Here is a 25,922-nt window from a genome sequence, read left to right on the forward strand (position 1 = left end):
TGGAGAGTAGTGGCATGACAAAGCATGTGTTTGAGAGTATCTACCTGGACACTTGAGCATGATCAAAATGTACAGTGTAGTTTGCAAGAACAATAGCAATAATAATTGTGGGTAATCAGGAGAATGCGCTCTTTTGAAACTTAAGGTAGAAAAAGTGGGTGCCTTGCAGGTGGTGTCTAATCTGTCACCTGGGGGTCTGCATGCATACAAGTGGAAGATGATTCCTACAGATTTTGTCCAACCAAAAAAAAAAATCATGAATTTACTTAACACATGAGATTTTTTTTTTCTTTTCTTTTTTTCGGAGCTGGGGACCGAACCCAGGGCCTTGTGCTTGCTAGGCAAGCGCTCTACCACTGAGCTAAATCCCCAACCCCCACATGAGGTATTTTTAAGTCTATTGCCTGGTTCTCTAGTACGAACTTCATAGGTGACAATCCTCATGTTGCAATGTCAAAGGGCTGGATGAGCCTGCCAGGTTTACAGGATGCCAAAAGTATCTATAGATCCATTTCGTTTGGCTAGAAAATAGTTTTTTAATTATTTATGTACATAATTACTTTGCTAGCTTGTTACATCTTTGCACACTATCTGCCTGGTGCCCATGGAAGTCTGAAGGGAAGTCTGAATTCTGGGAAATTCCACCTGTTGGCTCCGGGAAGTGAAACCTGGGTCTCTGCAAAACCGGTCAACCCTCCCCCCCCTCCCCTTTTCTTTCCTTTTTTGACTTTTCAAGACAGGGTCTCTGTCCTGGACTTGCTTTGTAGATCAGGCTGGCCTCAAACTCAGAGAACTGCCACCTCTGCCTCCGAGTGCTAGAACTAAAAGTGTGCACCATCACACCATGTCTGACTCCTGTCAAGGCTTTTAACCACGGAGCCATCTCTCCAGCCCATAGATCACAGTGATTTCAACACAGAGGTGAAGGAGGCAGCACTCCAGGAAGGGACTATTTGACTGTGTAGAAGGCTACGTGGGCAGGTGTATGCTGTTTCCACTTTCAATGATGGGCTTCTTAGTCCCTGTCTCCAAAGACGCGCCGTCCGCCATGAAAGACTCGAAGGTTCCAGAGGGTTCTAGTCAGTGTTCAGTCACGAACCGCCTAGTCTACCAGGCTGTGTGGTCAGGCCCAGGCCCAGGCCCAAGCCCTGCCTGCCCTGTCGTGGCTCCGCCCCGCCATAGCCCCGCCCCCGTTCGGCCCCTCCCCGGTGGACAGCAGCAGGAAGCGCGCGGGGCTCCTCCGACGCCGCGGTCGCAAAGGTGCGGAGGGGACGCAGGGTGCAGGCCGGGCGCACTGAACTTCCTGCACGGCAGCCAGTCGCCGCCCGGGCCCAGCCCCGGCCCATCCTGGCCATGCAGGCCCGCACTCGCCCCTGCCCGAGCCTCCGGAGCACCGCTCGGGGCTCCGCTGCTCTGGCCTGGGGGGCGGGGCCGGCGGCGCGGCGTCATGCATATGCATGAGCAGCGCGGCGGCGGCTCCATTGTGCCCTCCGAGCGGCGGCGGCGCGATGGCGCGGGCGGCGGCGGCCCGGGGGCGGCGGGCGGCGCCGAGGGCGGGCTGAGCGCATGGAGCGGCGCGGGCCGGGGGCCGCGGCGACGGGCCGGGCCGGGCCGGGCGGAGGTGAGCGGCTAGGAGGCGCGGGGCACCGCAGGCGAGCGCGGGCGGCGGGGCGCGCAGGTGCGGCAGGTGCGGTGGCAGGTGCGGCCGGTCCCGGAGCCCCGGACGGTTTTGGCTTGGCCTGGCTCTACCGCCCACCTTCGGGTACCTGTCCCCTGTGCCGTGCTATCCGGCTTTCTCACCCCGCCGCTGAGCCTTTGTTGGGGTTGGCCCAGGGGTGCAAGTGGCCTTCGGGGGCCTCCTGAGCCGAGGAGGCTGATGGGCCCTCACCCAAGCCTGTCGTTCCAGCTCTGGAGCGGGGCATGCTCACCTTCCGGAGCACCCCTCGGGTTCCCACTTATGTGCTCACCATCTGGGTGATTCGAGGGCGGGGGTTGTGGGGTGGGAGCCGTTACTGGCCCTAGAAGGAGCCGCTCTGCCCCTAGGCTGAGGACGCTGACCTGTCAGTCCCTGGCCGGGTTTTTGACAGGAACACCGTTTTCCAAACTGAAGCTCAGGCACGAAAGTGCCCCACTCTCCCTAAATTTTTTGTTTTCCTTGGTACCCTTAACACCACTCCTAGGTGCCCAGTCCCCCCCCCTTCCCGCCCCCCAAAGTATCCCGTTCCTTCAAGGTATCATTTTCCCAGCACCCAGTGCCTTTCTTACTCCGTCACCTTTCCTCCTTGCTTCCCCTATCCTGCCCTCATCCTTCTAGTGTTCCTTCTCTTAGTAGTTAGAGACAGTCTTTGGGTGATGTCTTTAACTCATTTGTGCAGAAAATTTGATAGGGATGCAAATAGCACATGTGACCTGATCTATGTGAGTAGGATGAACACCACCAAGTCCTGGCAAAGCCAGTACCAAGGGCATCCCTTGGCACTTGAGAATGGTAACTAGGGAGGGAAGCTTAACCTTACTCACCAGAACTGACCTCAAGGCCCTTGATGTGCTCCCAGGGTGTGGAAGCAGGCTGAGGTATAATGGGAATAAGCAGGTAAGAGACAGGCCCAGCATGTTTAGGGAGCATCCTGATTACTAGGGTTGATCTCTGAGGGCTGATGCTGAGGACTTAAAAGTGCCACATAGCCTAGAGTGGCCTCCAGATTCCCATTTCAAACGTTGGAGATTGAAGTCAGGTTTGGTTGGGCTATTGGCAGATGCTCATTCCTGGAGTCCTTCATGAACAGTTGTTTGTCTGTACACTGAGGCTAGGAAGGGGGTAGTACTGTTGCCTCACAGGCAGGCAGGACCTCTAGCCTTCTGGGCACCTGACTACCCTTCCTTTGATACTAGGGACTCTGTTTCTGTCTGCCATACTTCAAACCTGTCAAATACTCATCCTCCCCCTACCATCATGTGATTTTACTGTGTTGCCTTGAACTTGTAGGTTTAAATGATCTTCCTGCCCCCTAGCTCCTGCGAAGCTAAGACTACATACAGGTTTAGGCTACCTCACCCGTTCCTGGAACTGTCATTTCTCTGGAGCCTTTTAGTCCCAGTTTGTTTGTTTGTTTGTTTCTTTTTTTTTTCTTTTTTGGAGACAAGGTTTCTCTGTGTAGCCCTGGCTATCCTGGAACTCACCTTGTAGACCAGGCTGTCTTGAACTCACAGAGATCCACCTGCTTCTACCTCTGGAGTACAGAGATTAAAGGTGTATGCCACCACTGCCCAACTGATCCCACTTTCTTAAGTTGAAGCCTAACCCTGGAACTTTGGCGGAATGAACCCTGTTTTGTGAGCTGTTGAGCAGGGCTGGCCTAGCGTAGGAGTGTTGGCTGAGAGTGGTACCCATTACTGGGTCTGTTCTTAGCTGCTCAGACAGGTAGAAATGGATGGAGCCAGGAGATTTGGGGTGAATTTGCTCTGGGACACCTGGAAAGCAAGTTTTCTGGAGCTCTGTGCCTGAGGGAAGACATGACTTGACCCCCAGAAAGCAGCCTCGTACTCCAGGATGGACTTGAGGTCAGAGCAGATCTGTTAGGGAACCTGGTTTCTAGCTGCAGTTGGCACACTGAGAACCAGGCCTCCTCCCCAGCTCTGCCTTGGAAGTGGGAGGTAGGTCTGTACTCCGTAGAATGCCTCCCCGTAATCAGGAGCAGGAGGCCCACCGGATATCAGATCTGGGGGCTTGGGGCCTTCCCAGCAGACCTACATGTTGAGGTGTGAACTTAGGAGTTCAGTTTAGCAGGAAGTCCTCCCAGCAAAGAGAGGCATGCTGAGGGGGAACTGGAAATGTCTGTGGTCTCTGTCCACAGCAGAGAAGCATTGTGGGTGGAATTCCCCAGGCCCATGTGATGTAGAAGGCCCCTGTGGGTGCCTCCCCCCCCCCCCACACCTGCCCTGTTCTCTTCTCCCTAACTCTGCATTTCCTAGATCAGAGGCTCTCAAACTGTGGTCAGGTGTGTTAAACATGCAAGGCTTAGGACCCGGCCTGTCCTGATGACCCTGGGTGGGGCCAGCAGCCTGTCTCACCAGCTGACTGGAACGCTTTGACATTGAGTGTTGCCGCCTTAGGTGACTTGAAATGAAGCAAGAGCTTACTGGCTGCCTCTCAGCCAGCCTGGTTCCCTCCCTGCTTGGGACAGCAGAATGATCCTGGCCAACCAAAAAGCCCACTGGTTTTTCTCGCTGGGAAGGGTGTTTGCTACTGGTGATGTGGTTTTGTAATTATGTAGTTAATTTTGTTTTGAGAAAGGGGCTCACTATGTAACCTAGGCAGGCCTTGAACTCATGACCCTTTTGCCTTTGTTTCCCAGTTGCTGTGATTTCTTGTAGGCACCACCACACTAGGCTAGTCTAAAACTCATCATCTAGTCAAAGCTGCCCTTGAACTCCTGATCCTCATGTCTCTACCTCCCCAGTGATAGAGTTAGAGGTGTGGGCCACATACCCTGGTTTGGCTAAATGTTTTATTGTGAGATAATTGTAGCTATATCTCGTTGTAAGAGACATCACAGAAAGATTCCTTGTATCTCTACTCAGTTTCCTCCGAATGGTAACATTTTGCAAAACTGTAGTAAAAACATCACTCTGGGACCAGCACATTGCTACAGTAAGGAGCAGCCTTTCAGTTGTGGATTTATATTCACACCCATCTTCATTCTGCTGAAGTTACAGACACAGAAAGATCATCCTTCCCACCCTTCATTTAATCCCCGGCCACCGTTAACCTGTTTATAGTTTTCATAATTTTGGCATCTGGGCTGTGGGTATCCTGCACTGATGTAAGTATCCTTTCACTGAAGGACACCTGGGCAGCTTCCAATCCATGGCTGTGACAAACATTCATTTATACGTTGGTCTCTAAACATAAGTTGACGTCTCTGAGCTACATGCCCCAGAGTACAGTTGCTGGGTTGTACTGTGGTAGCTACAAGCTCAGATTTATAAGAAATGGCCAGACTTTTCCAGAGTAGCTGTCCTTTCATTTTACATTCTCATGGAGAATGCATGTGAGGTCTAGTTTCTCCTTGCCAGCGTTTTATGATGTCACTTTTTATCTTAGCTTTTCTTCTTTAATCTGTTTTCCTGACAAGATGCTAAACACTTTTCCTTGGGTTATTTTACCATTTATGTTTTCTTTTAAAGAAGTCTATTCATGTGTTTTGCTGATTTTCTATTTGGATTTTGTTTTAATAATTTAAGCCAGGCAGTTGTGGCATATAACTTCAATCTCAGCACTGCGGAGTCAGATGGATCTTTGTGAATTTGAGCCCAGCTTGGTCTACAGAGCAAGTTCCAGGGCAGCTAGGGCCACACAGAGAAACCCTGTCACAAAAACAATAATACTAATAATCATTTGATAGTATGCTATATATTTTAGGTGCTACCTCTTTTGGAGCAGGTATAAACATTTTTTTCCAGCTTATATCATATCTTATAATCCTTTTAGCAAATCTTTTACAGAAAAGTTTTTAATTTTATTTTATGGATCAAATTTAGATCCTTTTCCAGTTTTGTATTTTACATTTAAACCTAGAGCCTGGTTCACTTTGGTATATGGTGTGAATCGGTTGTCGTCGTTGTTGCAGCAGTGAGAATCAAACCCAGAACATGACATGTGTAAACGCCAAACAGGTGCTCTGCCGTTGAGCTACATCTGTAGATGTTCCCGCCCCATCATATTTTGTGTCTGAAGTGTTTTGTTTATTGATAGAACTCTAGCTGCCCCTGCACCACTTGTTGGAGATGGCCTTTTCCCGCTGAGCATTTGTGTACTGCTTCCCATGCTTCTCTCTTCCATTAAGTCATGCTTGACTTCGGTTACCTATTTCCTGACATGCACATGGTTGTCCCAGACCCACATGTCAGGTCTTGGGAGCAGTTCTTCCCACCAGATCACCCTCCCAAGATCCAGCAGTAACAACATAGATGCCAGCCTCTGCTGCCAAGCTGGCACATTCTGTCTCCAGCTACCTAGGCAAGACTTCTCGTGAGCTAGAATCAAGTCTAGTTGCCTCTGAAGGCTGGGGGACAGATGCCTGTGGATGCAGTTTCTGTGCCCCTGATTAGGTCTCTTCCCTGGTAGCCTGGTGGTGCTGGGTGTGGGAAGGACCCTTGGGAGCCTAAGGCTGCCCAGGCAGGGCCCAGTCACAGTCTCCTTTTCTCTCTTTCTCTCACCTGTTCTGGGGCTTTGTGTATAGACGTGCCCTGCAGAGCCTCCAGGTCTGTACTGAGCCTTGAGTGGTCAGCACAAAGAAATATTTGTTCCAGAGCTGAGTGGGTGCTGGCTTACCCTCGCTCTCCTAGACAGAGGCTTGTGAGTACTGAGTGGCAAGATGGAAATCACCAGATCTGAGCATGTTTCAAAAGACACATGTGGCAATCACACAGCCCCTACCAAGAGAGGGTTTCAGATAGGAGCACCAAGGCCTTCCCAAGCTTCCCCTGAGAAGTGCCCAAGACATGGCTCCTGTGCCATTCTGGTAAGACCAAGCAGAGGTGGGCACGATGTGGTCCAGGGTATATTAGGACCTGAGCAGATGAGGCACTTAGAAGGGCAGTGAGCGGTAGTCTTCCGGTGCCAGCCACTGGTCTTACCTGCTGTAGCCTCCTGTCCACCAGCCACTGCTTTGGTTTTCTAAGAATGAAGCCCAGTTGGTCCCATCTTGTAGGTGTGCTTTAGCATGCTCTCACTTTGTGGATACCCCATACACACCTGTTGTGCTGTGTGTGTTACCACCATGTTAGGAACTCACAAGTGTCACAGATGGGTCTGTGGGAGTCAAGATACCCACTTGACCCTCAGGCTAGGCAAATCCTGAAAGCTAATAGCCTTCCAAAAGCAATTCTAGTTTAATACCTAATTTGATTTGCATCATAGAATGCTGGAAGACAGAGATGAGAAAAGTAGAGGTCCTTGGTAGCTTGGAAAGTTGTGCACACAGACAACTAGTCAGTCATGGCAGGTATATGTATGGCCATATTTGTCTCACACACACATACATACACGCACGCACGCCTGCTCCCCTCAAGTCGCCTGGATCAGCTTGAAGGTCCTGTGGCCTGAAGCCCTTCTGCCACCCTCTTGATAGGAAAGAGCTGCCAGCCAGGGGCTGGGTTGGCGCCTGTGTCCTGTGTCAGCCGAGTCGGTACAGCCGCCCTAAGGCCAAGCTGGTGGATGGACTGCTGTTGTACATCTGCTTCCTGACTTTCCCAGCCTCCGCCTCAAAGAACACTTAGGCTCTGCTCCTTCTCAGGTCTCTGGGCTCTCCGGGGTGGGTGCTACCCCTATTGGCTACCCCTCTGACCTTCTCCAGGGCCTGCTGAGGGTCCCTGGCCTTATATGCTGATAGTGTGGGAAAGGGTATGTGGGAAGTATTTGGTATCAGAAAGCCCTTTTCCATGGTTGGTCCAATGGCTTAAGATGACAGGCCCCTGTTGGAGTTGCTTCGCACTGCATTCTGGGATGATATCTGCTAACACTACTGCCCTGGCTTTGCCCATGCTACCATGGGCATCTAAGTTCCTGCCCTCTCCCTCCTGTCCAGCAGCCGGAGCAGCAACTCCCAGATAAATTCCAGCGCATTGGGCCTGTAGGCTGCTCCATCACCAATGAACCCCATGAACCCCATGAAACCTGCCCTGCCCCCTGCACCACACGGGTGAGTGTGGGCTTCTGTGGCCTGCCTCCAACAAGCCCTGGGCCTTCTGACCCTGCCTTACCAGCTGCTCTCTCTCTAGTGATGGTTCATTTGCATATGAGTCTGTGCCTTGGCAACAAAGTGCCACTCAGCCAGCTGGGTCACTGTCCGTGGTCACTACTGTGTGGGGAGTTGGCAACGCAACACAGAGCCAGGTGAGTGTGTCCCGGGCCGTCCTCCCCCAGTTGAGGACCCAGAGCTTTGGTGTGCCTCTGCCGTCTTAGGGCTCCAAGAACAAGGGACCAAGAGGACTGCTGAATCACAAGGACGGGGCTTCCTGAGGGTCTCAAGTCACTAGGTGCCTTCCTCCTGTACTGTCATGGGATGTCTGCCCCTGGCTCCATAGTCCCTCCAGTCAGCACTGTAGACAACCATCCTCCCACTCCAGGCCCTCCCCCTCTTGCTGGGCATCTCTTGAGATCTAGCACTTCAGAGCTGTGTCTTGAAGACAGTGGTTTGGCTGGTTCTCTTTGGTGACTCCCACTTCCTTGTAGGTTTTGGGGAACCCCATGGGCCCTGCAGGAAGCCCCCCTGGTGGCTCCATGATGCCTGGTGTGGCAGGTGGCAGCTCTGCCTTGACCTCCCCGCAGTGCCTGGGACAGCAGGCGTTTGCCGAAGGCGGTGCTAGCAAGGGCTACGTACAGCAAGGCGTGTATGGCCGAGGGGGCTACCCTGGGGGATCCAGTTTCACTCCTGGGTAAGCAGGGCCCCTCACCTGGCCAGTGACTTGAAGCCATCAGCCTGGCAGTCCTGCAGAAGGGTTGGATGTTGCCTGCTCCTCCCCCACTGTCCAGTAGCTGCAGTGGAGTTCTATTAAGAGTGGAAGAATGGGCTTCTCCTGAGTGCTGTGTGTCGTCCCAGGGCAAGCCTTTGTAGACAGTAAGGCAGTCCTGTTCACCTACAGGTATGCAGGAGGCCCTGGAGGCCTGGGGCTCCCCACACATGCAGCACGGCCCTCAACTGACTTCACACAAGCAGCAGCTGCAGCTGCCATGGCTGCTGCTGCAGCTACGGCCACAGCCACAGCCACAGCTACTGTGGCTGCCCTGCAAGAGAAGCAGAGCCAGGAGCTAAGCCAATATGGAGCGGTAAGGCTCCCTCAAGCTCCTTCCATGTGGTGGCAATAATGGGCAGGCTTGGTGGGTTTGGCTAGGCAGCAGGTTCTGGGGACAAGTGTGGACTGTGCTGGGATTTCATGAGGCCAGTGGAAGGGAGAGGATCGTGGCAGCAGCTGAGAGTGAAATCTGACCATTCCTCTGTTTTTTTCTTCTCAGATGGGGACTGGGCAATCTTTTAACAGCCAGTTTCTGCAGCATGGAGGTCCTCGAGGGCCCAGTGTACCCCCTGGCATGAACCCTTCAGGCATGGGAGGAATGATGGGCCCCTCAGGCCTTTCCTCCATGGCCATGAATCCTACACGGGCAGCAGGCATGACACCCTTGTATGCAGGACAGCGACTGCCTCAGCATGGCTACCCTGGGCCTCCCCAGGGGCAGCCGCTGCCTCGACAGGGGGTCAAGAGAGCCTACTCAGAGGTGAGTGTCTTGTAGGCTCAGGCTGGATCCTAGATGTTATTTCAACTACCTAAACACCCTCCAAGTTATGACACGGGTGGCGTCTGGAGTGAGAGACTGCCTGTGCCTAGCAGGACTACACTTACCGCACTCACATATCTACACGTACATACGTGTGTGCGCACTGCTTCCCTGACACCTCTCTTCCCCTGGGCATCTACTTCTCAGGTGTATCCTGGGCAGCAATATCTGCAAGGAGGCCAGTATGCAGCCAGCACTGCCCAGTATGCTCCTGGTCCCGGGCAGCCCCCTGGCCCTGCCTCCTCCTACGCAGGACACAGACTCCCCCTGCAGCAGGGCATGGCCCAGTCCCTGTCTGCCCCTGGCCCCACAGGACTGCATTACAAGGTAGGACTTGCTCCCATGGGCCAGTGCTGGGGCTGGGCTGAGTGCAACAGCACTCAGGGGGCCTTTAGACAGCTTAGCCAGGGGATCCTAGTCAGTGCAAGAATAGCTCTCAGATGACTGGTCTGCTTCTGTGGCCATACATACATACATACATACATGTCCATAGTGATCGGTGTAGGGAACAGCAGATAGGCTTCCGAGCCATTCTGACGACCTTTGTGAAACTGCATTTCACTCCCTCACTCCTCCCCTGCATCCTGACCTCTGTCTAAAGGACAGGCCTTTGCTGGCAGTGCACCCTATCTGGGCGTGTGGAGGACGAGCGTGCCTCCCTTGGAGCCTGAGTAGGCAGGATGATGAGGCTGAGGAAGGGAGGCAGGAGCATTGTGCACACTTATCTTTCAGCCCTTCCAACTTGGAAGGCCACTCCTGTTTGGAGTGTTAACTCTTTGCATTATGACATCAGCAATGTTTCCTCTGGGTTATGTGGGGGTAGAGAAAGCACAGATCAGCACTTCTCTGCTACAGGGTCTAGGATTGGACCTAGGGATCAGTGCAGGGTAGGCTAGAGCCCTAAGCACACTCAGTTTTCTCTCCCACAGCCCACAGAGCAGTTCAACGGGCAGGGCGCCAGCTTCAACGGGGGCAGCATCAGCTACAGCCAGCCTGGCTTGAGTGGGGTACGGGGCGTGGCAGGGTGGATGGGCTGGGAGGCTCATAGGGTGGGCACATGGACAGAGGGCACCCAGGCAGGAGGACATATAGGCGCCCTGCCTAGTCCTCCAGGGCTGCCTCCTGCCCACCTCACGTGCGTTCTGTTGGTTTGCACGGGGGCTCCGTGAACAAGCCCCTCCCACCTGCTGTTCTGCTTTGACTGTTTGTGCTCAACCTCCACAGCCTTCCCGCTCCATCCCTGCTTACCCCAGCTCCCCACTGCCGGGGAATCCCACACCACCCATGACGCCTAGCAGCAGTGCTCCCTACATGTCCCCAAGCCAGGAGGTCAAGTCTCCTTTCCTGCCTGACCTCAAGCCAGGCCTCAGCTCCTTGCACCCATCACCCTCTGGTGAGTGTTTATTTTTAGGACAACACCCACCTGAGGTTTCAGTAGCTTGAGTAATCAGGACTCAACAGCGTCTTACAGGGAGCTTGGAAAACCAGGGACAGTTGCTAGACCAAGAAAAGCCCAATGCCCCAGCTTCGTAAGAACCAGAAGGGTTAGATGCAATCCTCTCCTGTTTCGCATGGCAGCCCTGTCACAATGTGTCTGTAAACCCAAAATGGACGCTCATCAGCTCAGCCCTACTAGGAACCTTTACTGCAGCGAGACTTCTGTCAGAGAAGCTAGCACCCCACAAGCCTCGGGTGAACAGCAGGGTGGTCCAGTCTGAATGCGCTTTCCAGGTTGGAACCGTGTCCTGTGCCTGTTGACAATGTGATTCAGGCAGGGCTTGATAGCCAAGACAGGACAGGACGTGCAGACTGCGAGCCCGGGTTCTAAGAGGAAACACTAATGGAGCCCCCTTTGTAGGGGTTTCTCATCCTCTACAGTTTCTGGCTGGGGTTGAGTTAGGATTTGTGGCTCTGGCAAGGTACCAGACTCATGGCCTGCATACCTCTGCCCTCAGGAAGCGTCCCCTGTGACGAGCTGCGCCTGACCTTCCCAGTTCGGGATGGGGTGGTCCTGGAGCCCTTCCGCCTGCAGCACAACCTGGCTGTGAGCAACCATGTCTTCCAGCTCCGAGACTCTGTGTATAAAACCCTGATGCTGAGGTCAGTCTCACTACCGTCCTGCCCCTGGGCCGTGGCTGCACAGTGCGGGCTGCCATCGTCTTCTTCCCTCCTAGACCTGACTTAGAGCTGCAGTTCAAGTGCTACCACCACGAGGACCGGCAGATGAACACCAACTGGCCGGCCTCGGTGCAGGTCAGCGTCAATGCCACACCCCTCAGCATCGAGCGTGGAGACAACAAGACCTCGCACAAGCCCCTCTACCTGAAGCATGTGTGCCAGCCGGGTCGCAACACCATCCAGATCACCGTCACCGCCTGCTGCTGCGTGAGTGGCCTGTGACGCTGTGGGCAGGGGTCTGGCAGGGGCCAGCTGACACCCCCGGATTATCATCTCCTATGGGGTTGGGAGCCTGTGGGTGACGGTCTTTATCCGTGAGAAACAAGATATTGCTTTTCTTCCTACTTTACTTAAGAAAAGGGAAAATGTACCCTCTGTTACATTAAAAAGATTAATGCTTCTGTTAATTGTGTCAAAGAAACCAAGAAAGCTCATGGAAGATGTTCCGCCTGCACTGGTCTGGGCCTCACCAGGTTCCAGTGGGCAGGATCCCAAGTAGACCTTGAGCTACCAGGAGCCATGCTGGTTGAGGGGGCATGGAGAGAGGGGGGCTCAGAGCCACATCATGCCAGGAGTTCCAGGAACTTGAGGTGATTGTGCTTTGACAGAAAACTAGCAGTGGTTGAGGAATATTAGAGTGCTCTGTGGAGACTGAGATAGTGTGGTGACAAAATAGAAAAGCCTTGCCCATGTGTCAACACTCAGGAGGGCCTGGCCGCCAGGAAGGTGGCTGGCTTGGCTTTCTTCCACACCACACTCCTCCCTCTGTGCCTGGCACCCCTTGAATGAACTCCTAGACATGTCCTCTGAAGCATGCCCACTCACTCTTCATGTAACATTCCTTATTTTCTTGCAGTCCCACCTCTTCGTGCTGCAGCTGGTGCACCGTCCGTCTGTCCGCTCTGTGCTGCAGGGTCTCCTCAAGAAGCGCCTCTTGCCAGCTGAGCACTGCATCACCAAGAGTGAGTGCTGCTTTCTATTCCTCAGCCTCCTGTGCTGTGCCCAGGCTGAACCCTGCCTTGTGGCCCAGAGGCCATTTCCGCTCAGACTGGTGGTTCTTCCCCAGGGGCACTGGGTACCTCCAGGCTACTCCTAGGAGCCTTTGAGCAGTGACTGGGTCCCTGGTTAGCTCACGGTGCTGGGGACCTTTACTCAAGTGCTTTCCCTGTCAATGTCAGTAAAGCGGAACTTCAGTAGCGGCACCATCCCTGGCACCCCTGGGCCCAATGGAGAGGATGGGGTGGAGCAGACGGCTATCAAGGTGTCCCTGAAGTGCCCCATCACCTTCCGCAGGATCCAGCTCCCAGCTCGTGGTCACGACTGTCGCCACATACAGGTATGTGGTCCCTATAGACATTTGTTGAAATTTGTTGTCCTTAAGATATCTTGAGCTTGTGGAGAAACCAGAAAGGTGCTTCCGTATTTACTGGAATCTAGGTGCAAACTGAGAAAACTGCTTAGTAATATTAAGAAGAAAGAACAGTGGGGGAAGGGCATTTGGAGGGATAACCAGGGAGGGGATAGCATTTGAAATGTAAACGAATAAAATAACACAGGACCCCTGGGAGAGGAATACTTCCAGCATTCACCCAGCTGAGACGCACACTAGTACCGGCAGCTGCAGAGCCTGTAAAAGCTTCAGATAAAGGCACATTTACCTGCGGTTCACAGACAGACTCAGCCTGGTGTGGATCTGCACCTGTAATCCCAGGTCTCAGGGCCTGAGGCACTGGGATCTTAGGTGGAAAGCCAGTCTGGGATACATAATGACAATCTGTCTCAGGTGTCTTTTTCCCCTTGAGATGGGACCTCAGGTATCCCAGGCTGACCTCAGGCTCACCATGTAGCTGGGATGAACCTGAATTCCTTCCTAATCATCTTGCCTCAGGCTCCCACACTCTGAGATGGCAGGCAGACACTCAATTCTCAACCTCATCCTCTTTGTCGGGTGGGACACCAGTATCTCAGCTGGCAGAGATAACCTAAAAGACAGACCCACCATAGGGGCCTGGCCTCCTTGCTCACTCCCCAGCCCCCGAGATGCGTTTTGCTCCTTTGAAACATAATCACAGTTTCCCCTACATATGTGCATCTGTCTGTTTGTCTGTTTGTTTGTTTGTGACATGTAGCTCCAGCTGTCCTGGAATAATCCTTTGTAGACCAGGCTGGCCTCAAACACAGAGGTCTACCTGCCTATGCCTCCCGAACACTGGGATTAAAGGCGTGTAACACCCAGCCTGTCCTGGGTGAAGAGGTTCCTTATGCATAGTGCTTTGGTTCTAGGGCAACACAGTGCTGGGGAAGGTTGCTTGGGGTATCCCAAGCTGGGTCTGTTAAAGGCAATGCTGTGGTAGAAACCCCATACCTTAAATACCAACCTAAAGAAGTCATACTTTTCTGAAGACTGTCTAACAACCCTGTCCACTGAGGTGGTGAGAATGGCCTCTCTCCCTGTCTCTGCAGTGCTTTGACCTGGAGTCATACTTACAGCTTAACTGTGAGCGGGGGACCTGGAGGTGTCCGGTGTGCAAGTAAGTCAGTCTGGTTAGACCTGTGGCTTCCTCAGAGGGTGAAACACAAAATAGCATCAAGAAGGGCTCCCTAAGCCTGAGCAGACCATCTCAGGGCAGAAAGTGCCTACTAGGTGGCCTTGCACAGCACCTCTCACACTGAACTACCATAGTGGTTTATCCAGGGTCACCTCGCATAGGGGCCGGTCACCTGACACATGCCATGAACAGTTGCACACAGGGGCCCTTACAGAGTCACCTCACAGAGGTAATAGAGCTGGAAAAGTGATAGGGTCTACACCCCACTAGGCTCGGCTCCCTAAACAGTGTCCTTTGCTTTCTACAGCAAGACGGCATTGCTGGAGGGCCTGGAGGTGGATCAGTATATGCTAGGCATCCTGATTTATATTCAGAAGTAAGTGTCTTCCTCCTGCTACCCCTCATCTGTGGCCACCAGAGGGCAGTCCTGGAGTAAGTGCAATCTTCGGAGCCTCTTCCAAGGTGAAGCAGCTCCACTCGGCCAGTGCCTGCTGCACATCTGCCAAGTGCCCTGCAGGCTTCTGGGTGCAAGAGTGAGCAGAAGGCCTGGTTGAAACCTCCTGACAGCTGAGTAGGGCAGCAGGTGCTAGGCGTGTGGCAAATGACCAGTACCCATCTGTCCCTGCTTAGCTCAGACTACGAGGAGATCACCATCGACCCCACATGCAGCTGGAAACCAGTGCCTGTGAAGCCTGACCTACACATCAAGGAGGAGCCGGACGGGCCAGTGCTGAAGCGCTGCCGTACTGTGAGCCCTGCCCACGTGCTCATGCCCAGTGTGATGGAGATGATTGCGGCCCTGGGCCCTGGCGCTGCCCCCTTTGCCCCATTGCAGCCCCCTTCGGCCCCTACCCCCAGCGACTACCCCAGCCAGGGTGAGTATGGCACACCCAGGCTAGACCTTAGGTGACCCTGGGCAAATGACTCACTCTCTCCAGATCAGCCTCCTTGCCTGTGACAGTGTCACAGCCACACAGTTACAAGTGCCATGCTGAGGATGCCTCCCTGCATACCCCATCTCTGGCATGGTGGGGAAGTCATGGTGGACCATGCATGACTGTAGGAATTGGGGTAGCAAGGCTTCCACCTTCTCTGGTTGGAGTAAGGCTTTTCACTGAAATACTTGCATTTGGGGTGTCCCTCACACTTGGTTGTGGTGGGTCACTTTCCATCATTTGAGGTCTTCCTCCTACGACTACCCCAGGTTCGGCCCCCTTGCAGTGATGGGAAGACATGTAGAGTTATTTCCTGTGTGGTCGCATCCCTCTGTGTGGTAGCCACCTCTCCACCTCGCACGTCCACCTACCTGAGCTTTCTGACTGACTTTCCTTTTGTAGGTTCCAACTTCCTGGGGCCTGGAACCTTCCCAGAATCTTTCCCATCTGCTACACCCGCCACCCCAAACCTTGCTGAGTTCACCCAGGGGCCACCCCCAATCTCCTACCAGTCTGACATTCCCAGCAGCCTCCTGACTCCAGACAAGTCTGCTCCTTGCCTCCCAGGCCAGGTTGGTGCTGTGTACAGAGGCCCATGGGTGGGAGTCCTCAAGGTGTCCATGAACTATTTTAACAAGTTCTTTCTCCATCCTCAGATGGCACCAGCAGGTCACCTGGACCCAGCCCATAATCCTGGACCACCAGGACTGCACACTCCCAACCTCGGGCCCACCCCAGGCACCCAGCTACACCATCCAAACCCTTCCCCTGCATCCAGGCAGCCCCTGGGCCAACCAAACACAGGGCCCATCAGTGAACTGGCTTTCAATCCTGCCACGGGCATGATGGGGCCTCCCAGCATGACTGGGGCAGGGGAGGCCTCAGAACCAGCTCTGGATGTAAGTAATCAGTCCCGTGGTGGTGGGGAAGCCATTGGTCCCTGGGTCTACACACCTGGCTTCATAGAAGGGATGACAGCGAACCTTCAGGAGGGACTGTCTCGCAAGGGCAGCTGTTCCACACAGGTTGGATACTTGGAATAGCTATAGGGTACCAGGTACCCGTGTGTGGTTAATGAGTGACCTGCCCTTAGAGGCTGCCTTTGGAGCCTGGGTGTGTGAAGCTCACAGCACTGTTCCCACAGCCCAACTTGAACTAGGCACTTACTCAGTTCTTCATCTTGACAACATAGGCAGTTTGTGAGCAGAGGCATGAGTATGTGTGTTCAATGTCCTTGGACCATAATAGAAACTCTCTGAAGTTCCACATGAGGAAGATGAGGAGCTGGCCAGAGCAAAAAGCCCCAGAGGCATGGGATCTTACCACCTGCTGTGGGCCCTGGGAATTACACTGGGGATCCCTTCTCAGGCCTGTGCATCTCCAGTGCCACCTCATGTTGCACTCACTGGCTCCTGGGGACCATGTCTTGAGCTACTCCTGTAGCAACCTTCTATGGGGAGATACAGGCAGCTTCACACAACCAGATGGCTTCACTCAGGCACCCAGCATTTGGCAGGGGAAGGGCGGTTTAGCATTCCCACTGGGCCTGAGGCCAGGACAGCATGGCCACTAAACATAAAGGGTCTGAGACCAAAGCCACTAATGTGTTTGCTTTGTCCTCAGCTGCTCCCAGAACTGACCAATCCTGATGAACTACTCTCCTACCTGGGTCCACCTGACCTCCCCACAAACAGCAGTGATGATCTGCTCTCACTCTTTGAGAACAACTGATCCTGTGTTAACCCCTGGCCCGGCCAAGACACACTCAAAGATACCACCACAGCCTTCCCTCCTCACCCAGCCCCACAGGCTGCCTGCCGGTTCTCCCTGAATCTCCCAATGCACACGCCCCGAGCTGGGGCCTGCCACTGCCAGCCCCTGATGAACTGGAAGCAGCTCTGTGCTCCAAGGGGCCCCAGGCCAGTGGTCCTCACACCCTTCCTCCGTCAAGCTCTGCTACAGAATGGTTCTGTCTCGTGAGGTGCCCTGCAGGCCCCCACAGCCCCATGTGCACAACCCTCTGCCCCAGACTCATGGCCTTGCACTCGTCCTTCCACCCTGCCTGCTCCTACCCAGCCTGCATCTTGTCCAGCACTGATCCTTCTGTTTCTGCTGCTCCTCAGAAGAGCTGGCTGGTCGGCTGGCTCTGTACCCTTGGTCTGCAGCTCCAGTGGCCTGAGCCTGGCAGCCTCAGAACCTTACAGAGCACCAGCCATTGGGGGCTTGGTGCTCCCACCCAGCTGAATCTGGTTCAGGTGTTCCTCCCTCCACCCTGGGCTTCAGGCAGAGGCTGGGGTGGGAGCAATAAAGCACAACAATGTACATAGTGTAGAAATGCTAACAGCTGGGAAGGGAGGACAGCTGTTTAAGTCAGCGCTCCTCTGTGGACTGGCCTGCGCCCTCCATGTGCTGTCTGCCCCCTGCTGAGCACAGACAGCTCAGGGGGAGGTTCAACTCCTCTAGGGGTGGACATTCAGACTCAGCTCTATGTAAATTCTCCTGTGAGCTGCTCCCCCAAGTTTCTCTTTTCTGTGAAAGTGAAGAATTAGTACAGCTGTGTTTTTTAAACCACCTCATCTCCACCCTGCGGCCCACACCCAGGTGGGGGAGGCCATTGCATCTGCTGGCAAAGCGCCTGGGCCTGCAAGCAGGGTGCTGGCCTGTTGTGTCTGTCTGTGCAATCTATTAAAGGACTCCCTCTTGGTGGGCCTGGCTGAGTCCTTCCTTTGTGCTGAGGGGCTGTGGCCTTCCTGACCTTAGCACCCCAAATAAGAATCTAGATGTTTTCATCCAAGCTCAGGCTACCCCTGAGCCGTGGTAAATTTCCTTTGCCCTGGAAATTTCCAAGTTGGCTTCAGCTGCAGAGCTATTTTGTAAATTGTCTCAGGCTTGCCCTGGAGACATTTGCCACCATGTCACCTTCCCTGGGTGTGTCCTAGGGCCAGGAGCCAGCTATCTGTCAAGTGACTGCAGCACTGCCAGGGACCTTAGCAGCAATGGGGTGTGAGCCTGTGCTCACTGCCCCTCTTGGCCTGGGCCCTGCCCAGACAGCATTTCCTGTGCAACAGGAAAGGTGAGAGCCAGAGAGGGGTGAGGGGAATCCTCGGCTGGCAGCTAAAGCCTTCCCTGCCTCCTGGAGGAGGAGGCTGCCGGGGGAAGAGGGAGGAGCGGCCTGCATAGGCTCAGTCGCTGTCTGACATTTGAGAGCGCACCGGTGGCCCTCTCCTTACGCTAAGGAGCCTGTTTCCAGCTTTTCTGTCCTCTTGCTGAGTGGGGGAGGGAACAGAAGTGGAGAAAACAGCAGTGGGCCAGGGCCACAGGAATGTAAGTACACCGCAGCAATACTGGCTGCAGCCAGTGCCGCGGAAGGGGAGGAAGAGCTGGAGGAATTTAGGGCAGGGGGCAGGGTTAGAGCCAGGACACAGTATAGACTCGATAACAGGTGCTTGCAATGCTGGGAGAGCCTACAGACCAGCAGCACCTTAGCCGTTTGTCCTGAATTTCTTTTGGACCTGATAACAGCCATCCAGAAAGGAGATGGACAAGTGGCTGAGGAGTAGCTGCCAGAGTCCCTGTGCACCATCATGAATGAGTGTCAGAAACAGTTGTAGAAACTCAGTTTTTATGAAGCTCAAGGCTAAGGCGTCGCACAGGACTTTTACATGTATTCTAACAAAGCAGGGGCATGGACTTGTTTCCTGTGGAGACCCACTGAGGGCTGCTGGCTTCAGGGCTTCCCACCTCATCGCACTTCCTTTGTCACTATAACCTTATGTATGTGTCAGGCTAGGCCTGACATACAGAATACATGTTCTCAATGCAACATGCCCCAAGATATAGCATGTCTCAGGTAGTTAGACTGGAACCTGCTGTCTTTGCAGTGGAGGAAATCACATCTGGTTTTAAGGTGGGCTCCCCATGAAGCCCAGGCTACCCTCATCATTCTGCTGTGCCTGGGTGCTAGAATTACATGTGTACCATCACAATTGATGGGTTAAAAAGTGCAGGTAAGTGAAGACAGCAAGAGCAGAGCTCTTATAAAGAGGGAGTGGATAACCTTGTGAGGCAGGATCTCACTCAATCTGGCTGTCCAGGAACTCCAGGATGTAGAACAGGCTAGCCTTGAACTCAGAGCAACCTACCTCTGCCTCCTGAATGCTTGGATTCAAGGCATGCACCCCCAACCAGCCAATAGCTTACTTTTAAAAGGTGGAATTCTTAGGGGTGGAGAGAGAGCTCAGCACTTAAGAGCACTTGGCTGTTTCTCTAGAGGGCTTGTGTTTGATTCCCAAAATTCATAGGGGAGCTCACAACCATTTATAATTCCAGTTCCAGGGACCCATTCAAAGCCCTCCCTCTTTTGGCCTCCTTGGCCACCAGGTATACATGTGGAGTATAGACAAGCAAAACATACAAAGAGGCAGAGGTCATCCTGGCCCACATACAGGACAGTTAGGGAAAGACACAAAGACCCTGTCTCAGTAAGTAGAGCTTTCAAGTCCTTACTAGCTTTATACCTAAAGGTATACCTAAAGAAATATGCCGTGCAAGGCCCTGGGTTCGGTCCCCAGCTCCAGAAAAAAAAAGAAAAAAAAAAAAAAAAAGAAATATGCCAGGTTCAAAGAGAGCTCAAAGATTAAGGCAGAGAAGGTGGGGGCTGGGGGGTGGTAAGGGAGCTGGAGAGACGGCTAAGGAGTTCAGTGAGCCTACAGCTCTGCATGGGACCCAAGTTTGGTTCCCAGCAACCACATTAAGTAGTTCACTTGGGTTTATTTGTTTCAGTTTTTTCTGAAACAAGGTTTCTCTGTGTAGCCCTGGCTGTCCTGGAATTTGCTCTGTAGACCAGGCTGGCCTCAAACTCAAGAGCTCTGCCTCCTGAGTGCTGGAATCTAAAGCACGCACGACCGCCCAGCTATAACCAGGCGTTCACTCCAAGGGCTCCCATGCCACCTTCTGCCTTTTGCAGGCACTGCACACAGGTGCCCGCACACAATGCACATAAACAAATCCTTAAAGTTTCTTGGCCAGCAAATGTAATAAGTCTTTAGGTAAACTGACTAGGAAAACAAGTGGGACGTGAGGAGCAAGGTGTGTAGCTCAGATACCCCAGGCTCTCTCCCCAGCACCACAGACAGGCAGGAGAGAAGGGAGAGGGAAAAGAAGAAGGGAGAAAGAAAATGCTCATGCCAATCACATGGGAATAAGATTCTAGCAATAGGAATAATTGTTAACGAATCAGGTGACAAAGTGGACCAATTGCCACGTAGAAACACAGATGACCAAGCCTATAGGACCTAAACCCTCAGCAGCCCACAGGAAAGCGGTGGACTTAGTCATCAGAAGCCTTCCCTTGCTTCCAGAAAAGTCCAGTGTCAGATGTTGAATTTATGAGAAGAAAGAGGGGCCGCTGGGTCTCCTGAGACTTCAGACCCTTACAGAGGGGTGTAATGGTGCTGGGCTTTTCTACACCCGCCCTTTCTCTGAATGACAAGGAGACCTGGTATATTTATAAGCTTCTGGGCACTGTAGCTCTGCTGACCCTGAGCTATTCTAACCTGACAATGCTGGCCTGGCCTACCTCCCAGCCACCTCTCAGCCACATGGCCTTACCTATCATCTTGGTTTCTTTCTGGCCTTCTTAATTCCTGTCTCGATGGCAGCTCCCCTCCTCTTTCTACCTGAGACCCTTTCTCTCTTAAGGCACAGAAAGATCACCATATCCTCTCAGCTTATGCCCAATTACTGGGTGACCAGCTCTGCATTGACCAATCAGAAGATGGAGAACAATGTCCTACAAACTACTGAGCCAGCAGAGGCTTCATGATATGGCAATACCAAGTCCAGACGGCACCCACATTTCCGGGTACAGAAATCAACATTTAAATGCACAGTGCACAAAAACATTCCCCAACAAGAGGGACCTCTTCAGTGAGCATGGTGGGCTGGATACCTTTCCCACTGCCACCATTCCTCCCAGATGCAGCCCTCTCTGTCCCCAAACTCTCTAGGTCTTCTTGGTTCTAAGAAGTCAAGACATCAGCACCATGTTTGTTAGAACCATTTCACATTCTGTCTTCCCCTGAACCCTGCTGCCAATTTACCTTTTGTCTCAAAGGTTACTGGTCACTTGCCCTGTGGTTTGCTTTTGTTTTAACTGTCATAAAGAACACACAAGGGGCTGGAGAGATGGCTCAGAGGTTAAGAGCACTGGCTGCTCTTCCAGAGGTCCTCAGTTCAATTCCCAGCAGTCATATGGTGGCTCACAACCATCTGTAATGAGATCTGGTGCCCTCTACTGGTGTGTCTGAAGACAGCGACAGTGTACTCATATATAAAAACAAAAAACAAAACAAATAAATCTTTTTTTTTTTTTTTTGGTTCTTTTTTTTCGGAGCTGGGGACCGAACCCAGGGCCTTGCGCTTCCTAGGTAAGCGCTCTACCACTGAGCTAAATCCCCAGCCCCAAAACAAATAAATCTTTAAAAAAATAATGAAGAACACACAGAAGTGATATGCTGTTAAGGTTTGATGGGTGCTCTTTGGTGTGCCTGCTGGCCCAGACCGCAGAGGTGCCCGTGACCCCTACATCTGTCCAGCTTTGAACTTTATGTAAGTGAATCTTAGGGTTTCCACCTCTTTGTTAACTGATTTTGTTTTGAGACAGGTTCTCTCTGTGTAACCGTGGCTGTCCTGGAATTCACTCTGTAGACAAAACTGACCTCGAACTCACAGATCCTCTGGCCTCTGCCTCCCAAGTTGCTGGGACTAAAGGCGAGAGGCCTAAGAGAATGAGCCCCCTTCCCCTACCCCTTCCACACCTCACTTCTACCCTGACTGGGCATTCCCCTGCTGAAAGTTTTCATTGCGTATTAGCTCGAACTTTTTGGGGAACAATTTGAACCAGCTTAGGAAGGGAAGAACCCAAAATAGTATATTCCAAGATCAGCCAGGCCTCAGACACAGCTGGGTGGGGGTGGGGAGGCTCACGTCTCCCTGCAAGCTCTCAGCCAGCTGCTTCTGTGCAGCTGTGCCTGCCGTGCCTCAGCCCAGTTCTCAGCCACCCCACACAAAGGGCCTAATAATGGCTGTGCCTTCTGAGGCCAGCGATGACTCCAGTTGGTTCCCATGTGGGCCCACCTACAACTAGGCTGAGGTAGAGAACTGCTTTTCCCAGATTCTAGCCTCCTTTGGCTTCATCTAACCCACAGTCCTGAGGGGAAGCTTCTAGCCCTACAACACATGGGACCGTCTGCAGCCTGGACTCACTCTGTGAAGGGCCTTTACTAGTCCTGATCACAGGCGACCAAGTAAATGTTTTGTTTTGTTTTGTTTTGTTTTTTGTTCTTTTTTTTTCGGAGCTGGGGACCGAACCCAGGACCTTGCGCTTCCTAGGTAAGCGCTCTACCACTGAGCTAAATCCCCAGCCCCTCGACCAAGTAAATGTAAGGTCAGTTTTTTTTTTTCTTTTCTTTACCTCCCACCCCCTTTTCTTTCTTTAGGCCAGGGTCTCACTATGTAGCCCTGCCTCCCGGGGAACTTGCTATAAAGACCATGCTGGTGGTGAACTCAGAGATTGGTCTCTTTTTGCCTCTTGAATGATGAGATGCCACCATGCCCAGCCCCAAAGGCTTTATTTTAAAAAGGCACCACTTTTACAAAACTAAAAAAAAAAAAGTACAGGTACCTATATGACCTTGAGACTTGGCAACAGTCACCATTTCACCTTGTGACTGTGTATCTCAGCTCTTTCAGTGTATCTGTATTTTCCTGCTTTACCTGTTACCAACCTAGGAATGTTGGTTGCAGATGTCTTTACATACTTTAGAAAGCATCCTAGAAAATACAAATGTTCTCATGTGGGTCAGACAGATGGCTCATCGAGTAAAAGGGCTCACTCACAAGCTTGACAGCCTGACTTTGACCTCAGAATCTGCAGAGAAAGGAGAGAACCAGTTCACAAAGTTGCCCTCTGACCTCTACAAGTGTGCTCCAAATGTGTAGCACTTATGCCTCATACATCATCCCCACAACTCATACACCCAACATGTTCTTTTACATGCAATGCTCTTTTAGAAAAGGTTCTCATGTAGTCACAGAGCTCATTTGCCAGAAGAAATTACCGATAGTTCTCCATCAGCGTTGACTCATGCAATGTAACTTCCCATTCCAGCCCGCCATCCAATCAAGGCTCAGATTTTACATCTAATTGTCAGATACAATCTGACTTTTTGTCTTTTTTTAACATACAGTAATCTTGTTAAAAATTATTTACTACAGCTTTCCCGCTGCTTCAGCGTGTTTCTGTGTAGGCCACCCCCTGAGTGTCTCACTGAGAATCTTCTCTTTATCACCTCTCTCCTGGTCTGCCTGGAGGAGGCCTAGAGGGTAATCAAACAGCCTTAAGGTAAGTATGGGGGGAGGGTACCCATCCGCGTTGGTGTGTCCTGCTGTCCAGCCTAGGATACTCCTGGATGTGAATATTTGCAAATTCAGAGGAGGAAGTGTTTGCTAGTCTGCTGTACTAGGATTGGTGACTTACCAGACTCAGCAGGGAGTCTGGGGGTGTTGCCCTGATCAAATTAACCTGGTGGCCATGTCTACATGGAATTCTCTTAATGCTGGTGTGGGAGGGCCCACTGTGGGCTGTACCATCTCTGGGCAATAGGTCTTGAGCTATAGAAGAAGGCTATTTGACCATGGGCCAGTAAGCTGTATCCTCCAGTGATTCCTGCCTAAGCTCCTGCCCTGTCTTTCCTCAATCATGGATGTGGTGGTTTGAATACACTTGGCCCAGGGAGTGGTAGGAGGTGTGGCCAGGTTGGAGGAAATGTGTCACTGTGGGGATGGGCTTTAAGATCCTCATCCTAGTGTCAGGAAGCCAGACTTGTCCTAGCAGCCTTGAGGTGAAGATGTAGAACTCTCAGCTTTCCCTACATCATGCCTTCCTGGTTGCCGCCATGTTCCCACCTTGATGATAATGGACTGAACCTCTGAACCTGTAAGCCAGCACAAATTAAATGTTCTCCTGACAGAGTTGTTGGGGATTTAGCTCAGTGGTAGAGCACTTGCCTAGCAAGCACAAGGCCCTGGGTTCAGTCCTCAGCTCCGGGGGGGAAAAGTTGCCTTGGTCATGGTATCTGTTTACAGCAGTAAAACCTAAGACAATGAACCCTTTCCCTCCTTCAAGTTGTTTTTGGTCACAGTGTTTTATCACAGTAACAGAAAGCAAACTAGAAAACCCAGTGTTGAGGACTGGGGCTCAGTGTTCTTGTGCCACTAGCAAGCATACAAGGTTGGGCTTGGACACTGTGGGTATGTCCAAGGCTGGAGGTTGCATTCCCAGTAGGTATATGGTGATGTCAAATTCTGGTTGTGCTCTGGCTGTGAGGCCTCTAGTCCTTGTTCTCTAAGCTTATGTCTCTTGTTCTTCCAATGCATCATGAGTTATTAGCAAGCTTTCCAATAAATCCATTGATCCATTTACCTAGAGTTGGTTCTATTGATTGTAATGGGCAGAGAAACCTCACTTTGAAAATGGACATTTGGGGCTGGAGAGATGGCTCAGCGGTTAAGAGCACTGACTGCTCTTCCAGAGGTCCTGAGTTCAGTTCCCAGCAACCACATGGTGGCTCACAACCATCTGTAATGGGATCTGATGCCCTCTTCTGGTGTGTCTGAAGACAGTGACAGTGTACTCATATTCATAAAATAAATAAATACATATTTTTTCTTTTTTCTTTTTTTCGGAGCTGGGGACCGAACCCAGGGCAAGCTCTCTACCACTGAGCTAAATCCCCCCCAAATAAATCTTTAAAAAAACAAAAAACAAAGAAAAAAAAAAGAAAGAAAGAAAATGGACATTTGGCTGGGTGTTGTGATCCATGCCTTTGATCACAGCACTTGGGAGACAGAGGCAGGCCAGCCTGGTCTACAGAGCAAGTTCCAGGATGGCCAGTGATACACAGGGAAACCCTATTGGGGTTTGGGGGGAGGTGGAGAAAAGAAAGCGGATATGTGTATTTTAGTATCGGCCATCCCATAATAGTTGGTATGAAATTTGCCTCCTGTTAACCCTTGTACATTAGCCACATAACTTTTAGCCATGGTCAGGACAGCTATGCTTTCTGGAAGAAGTGAGGTTCCAGGTCTACCCCAACATTTCTTCTGGAATCAGTTATGTAGTGTGGGCAGAATCTAGAGGGTGCAGGCCTCAGACACAGGACAGCTACATCAGGGGCGTTCTTGGAGGACAAGATGCCAAAGAACAGCGGTAAGTGCTGTGCTTGGGTGCTGCCCCCTAGGGGGCCTAAGCAACATTGCAAGCTACACAGATGGCACAGCCAGCGGCAACCTGCCCTTGGAACAGCCACATCCAGGTAGACGCTTTGCTGTCCCTGTCCTGAAACAGCGGCTGGAGGCAAAGGACTGAGCTAAGGCTTCTGAAGCAGTGCTGTCCAGGGCTGGAAGCCATTCCAACCGACCCAATGCTTTGTGAAAGCATTAGAGAGAGCCTATGTCCCAATCACTCCAGAAGAGAGAGCATCTCCTTCCCAGTATGTTATATGCCAGACCCCCAATCCTGAGGTTGGGAGTGAGACCAGTTCCACCTGGAACTCATCTGTTGCAGGAACTCCCAGGGAACGAACTATGATGCTATGTTGTTGTCCACTAGAAACTGGCTAAGATCCCTTGGGAAGAGGTGGTAGCGCTTACCAGTAATCCCAGCTCCCAGAAAGCTCAGGATTACCATGACCTGAAGGCCAGCCTGGGCTACATAGGGAGATCTAATCCAGCCACTATATAGCAAGACCCTGCCCTCCTTCACCCCAAAAAGTAGAGGCTAGAGACTGAAAGGTAGCCCTGTCTGGACAACTGTGTACCATTTCATCTGGCAAGCTGCTCGTACATGGGGTCAAGTCCATC

At 52.2% G+C, this 25,922-nt stretch overlaps 1 protein-coding gene across 22 annotated transcripts; it reads left to right on the plus strand.

The window, feature by feature from the left end:
* The first annotated feature begins 1,170 nt into the window (after positions 1-1,170).
* Zmiz2 (zinc finger, MIZ-type containing 2) lies at positions 1,171-17,708 on the plus strand. Of its 22 annotated transcripts, none has more exons than XM_063272965.1 (20): positions 1,172-1,260; positions 7,134-7,298; positions 7,590-7,703; positions 7,783-7,897; positions 8,237-8,439; positions 8,647-8,830; positions 9,017-9,277; positions 9,485-9,664; positions 10,267-10,344; positions 10,562-10,730; positions 11,293-11,437; positions 11,512-11,722; positions 12,372-12,477; positions 12,694-12,851; positions 13,979-14,046; positions 14,372-14,440; positions 14,695-14,939; positions 15,402-15,571; positions 15,656-15,898; positions 16,623-17,708. In XM_063272965.1, the coding sequence occupies exons 3-20, from the start codon at positions 7,654-7,656 to the stop codon at positions 16,728-16,730; spliced, it is 2,763 nt and encodes a 920-aa protein (XP_063129035.1). In that variant the 5' UTR covers positions 1,172-1,260; positions 7,134-7,298; positions 7,590-7,653; the 3' UTR covers positions 16,731-17,708. The 22 variants fall into 22 exon arrangements, with proteins under 22 accessions (XP_063129030.1, XP_063129027.1, XP_063129039.1 ...); XM_039091751.2 differs by having other exon boundaries at positions 7,593-7,703; XM_063272970.1 differs by having other exon boundaries at positions 7,593-7,703; positions 8,333-8,439.
* The last annotated feature ends 8,214 nt before the right edge of the window (positions 17,709-25,922 follow it).

The sequence above is a fragment of the Rattus norvegicus genome, chromosome 14 (assembly GCF_036323735.1).
Source record: "Rattus norvegicus strain BN/NHsdMcwi chromosome 14, GRCr8, whole genome shotgun sequence".
Taxonomy (NCBI): domain Eukaryota; kingdom Metazoa; phylum Chordata; class Mammalia; order Rodentia; family Muridae; genus Rattus; species Rattus norvegicus.

Coding starts and splice junctions, on each gene's coding strand:
- Zmiz2 (XM_063272960.1), top strand. CDS start 7,654: ATGAACCCCATGAACCCCATGAAACCTGCCCTGCCCCCTGCACCACAC. Junction 9,665..10,266: donor CCACAGGACTGCATTACAAG/GTAGGACTTGCT, acceptor TCTCTCCCACAG/CCCACAGAGCAGTTCAACGG. Junction 10,731..11,292: donor CTTGCACCCATCACCCTCTG/GTGAGTGTTTAT, acceptor CTCTGCCCTCAG/GAAGCGTCCCCTGTGACGAG.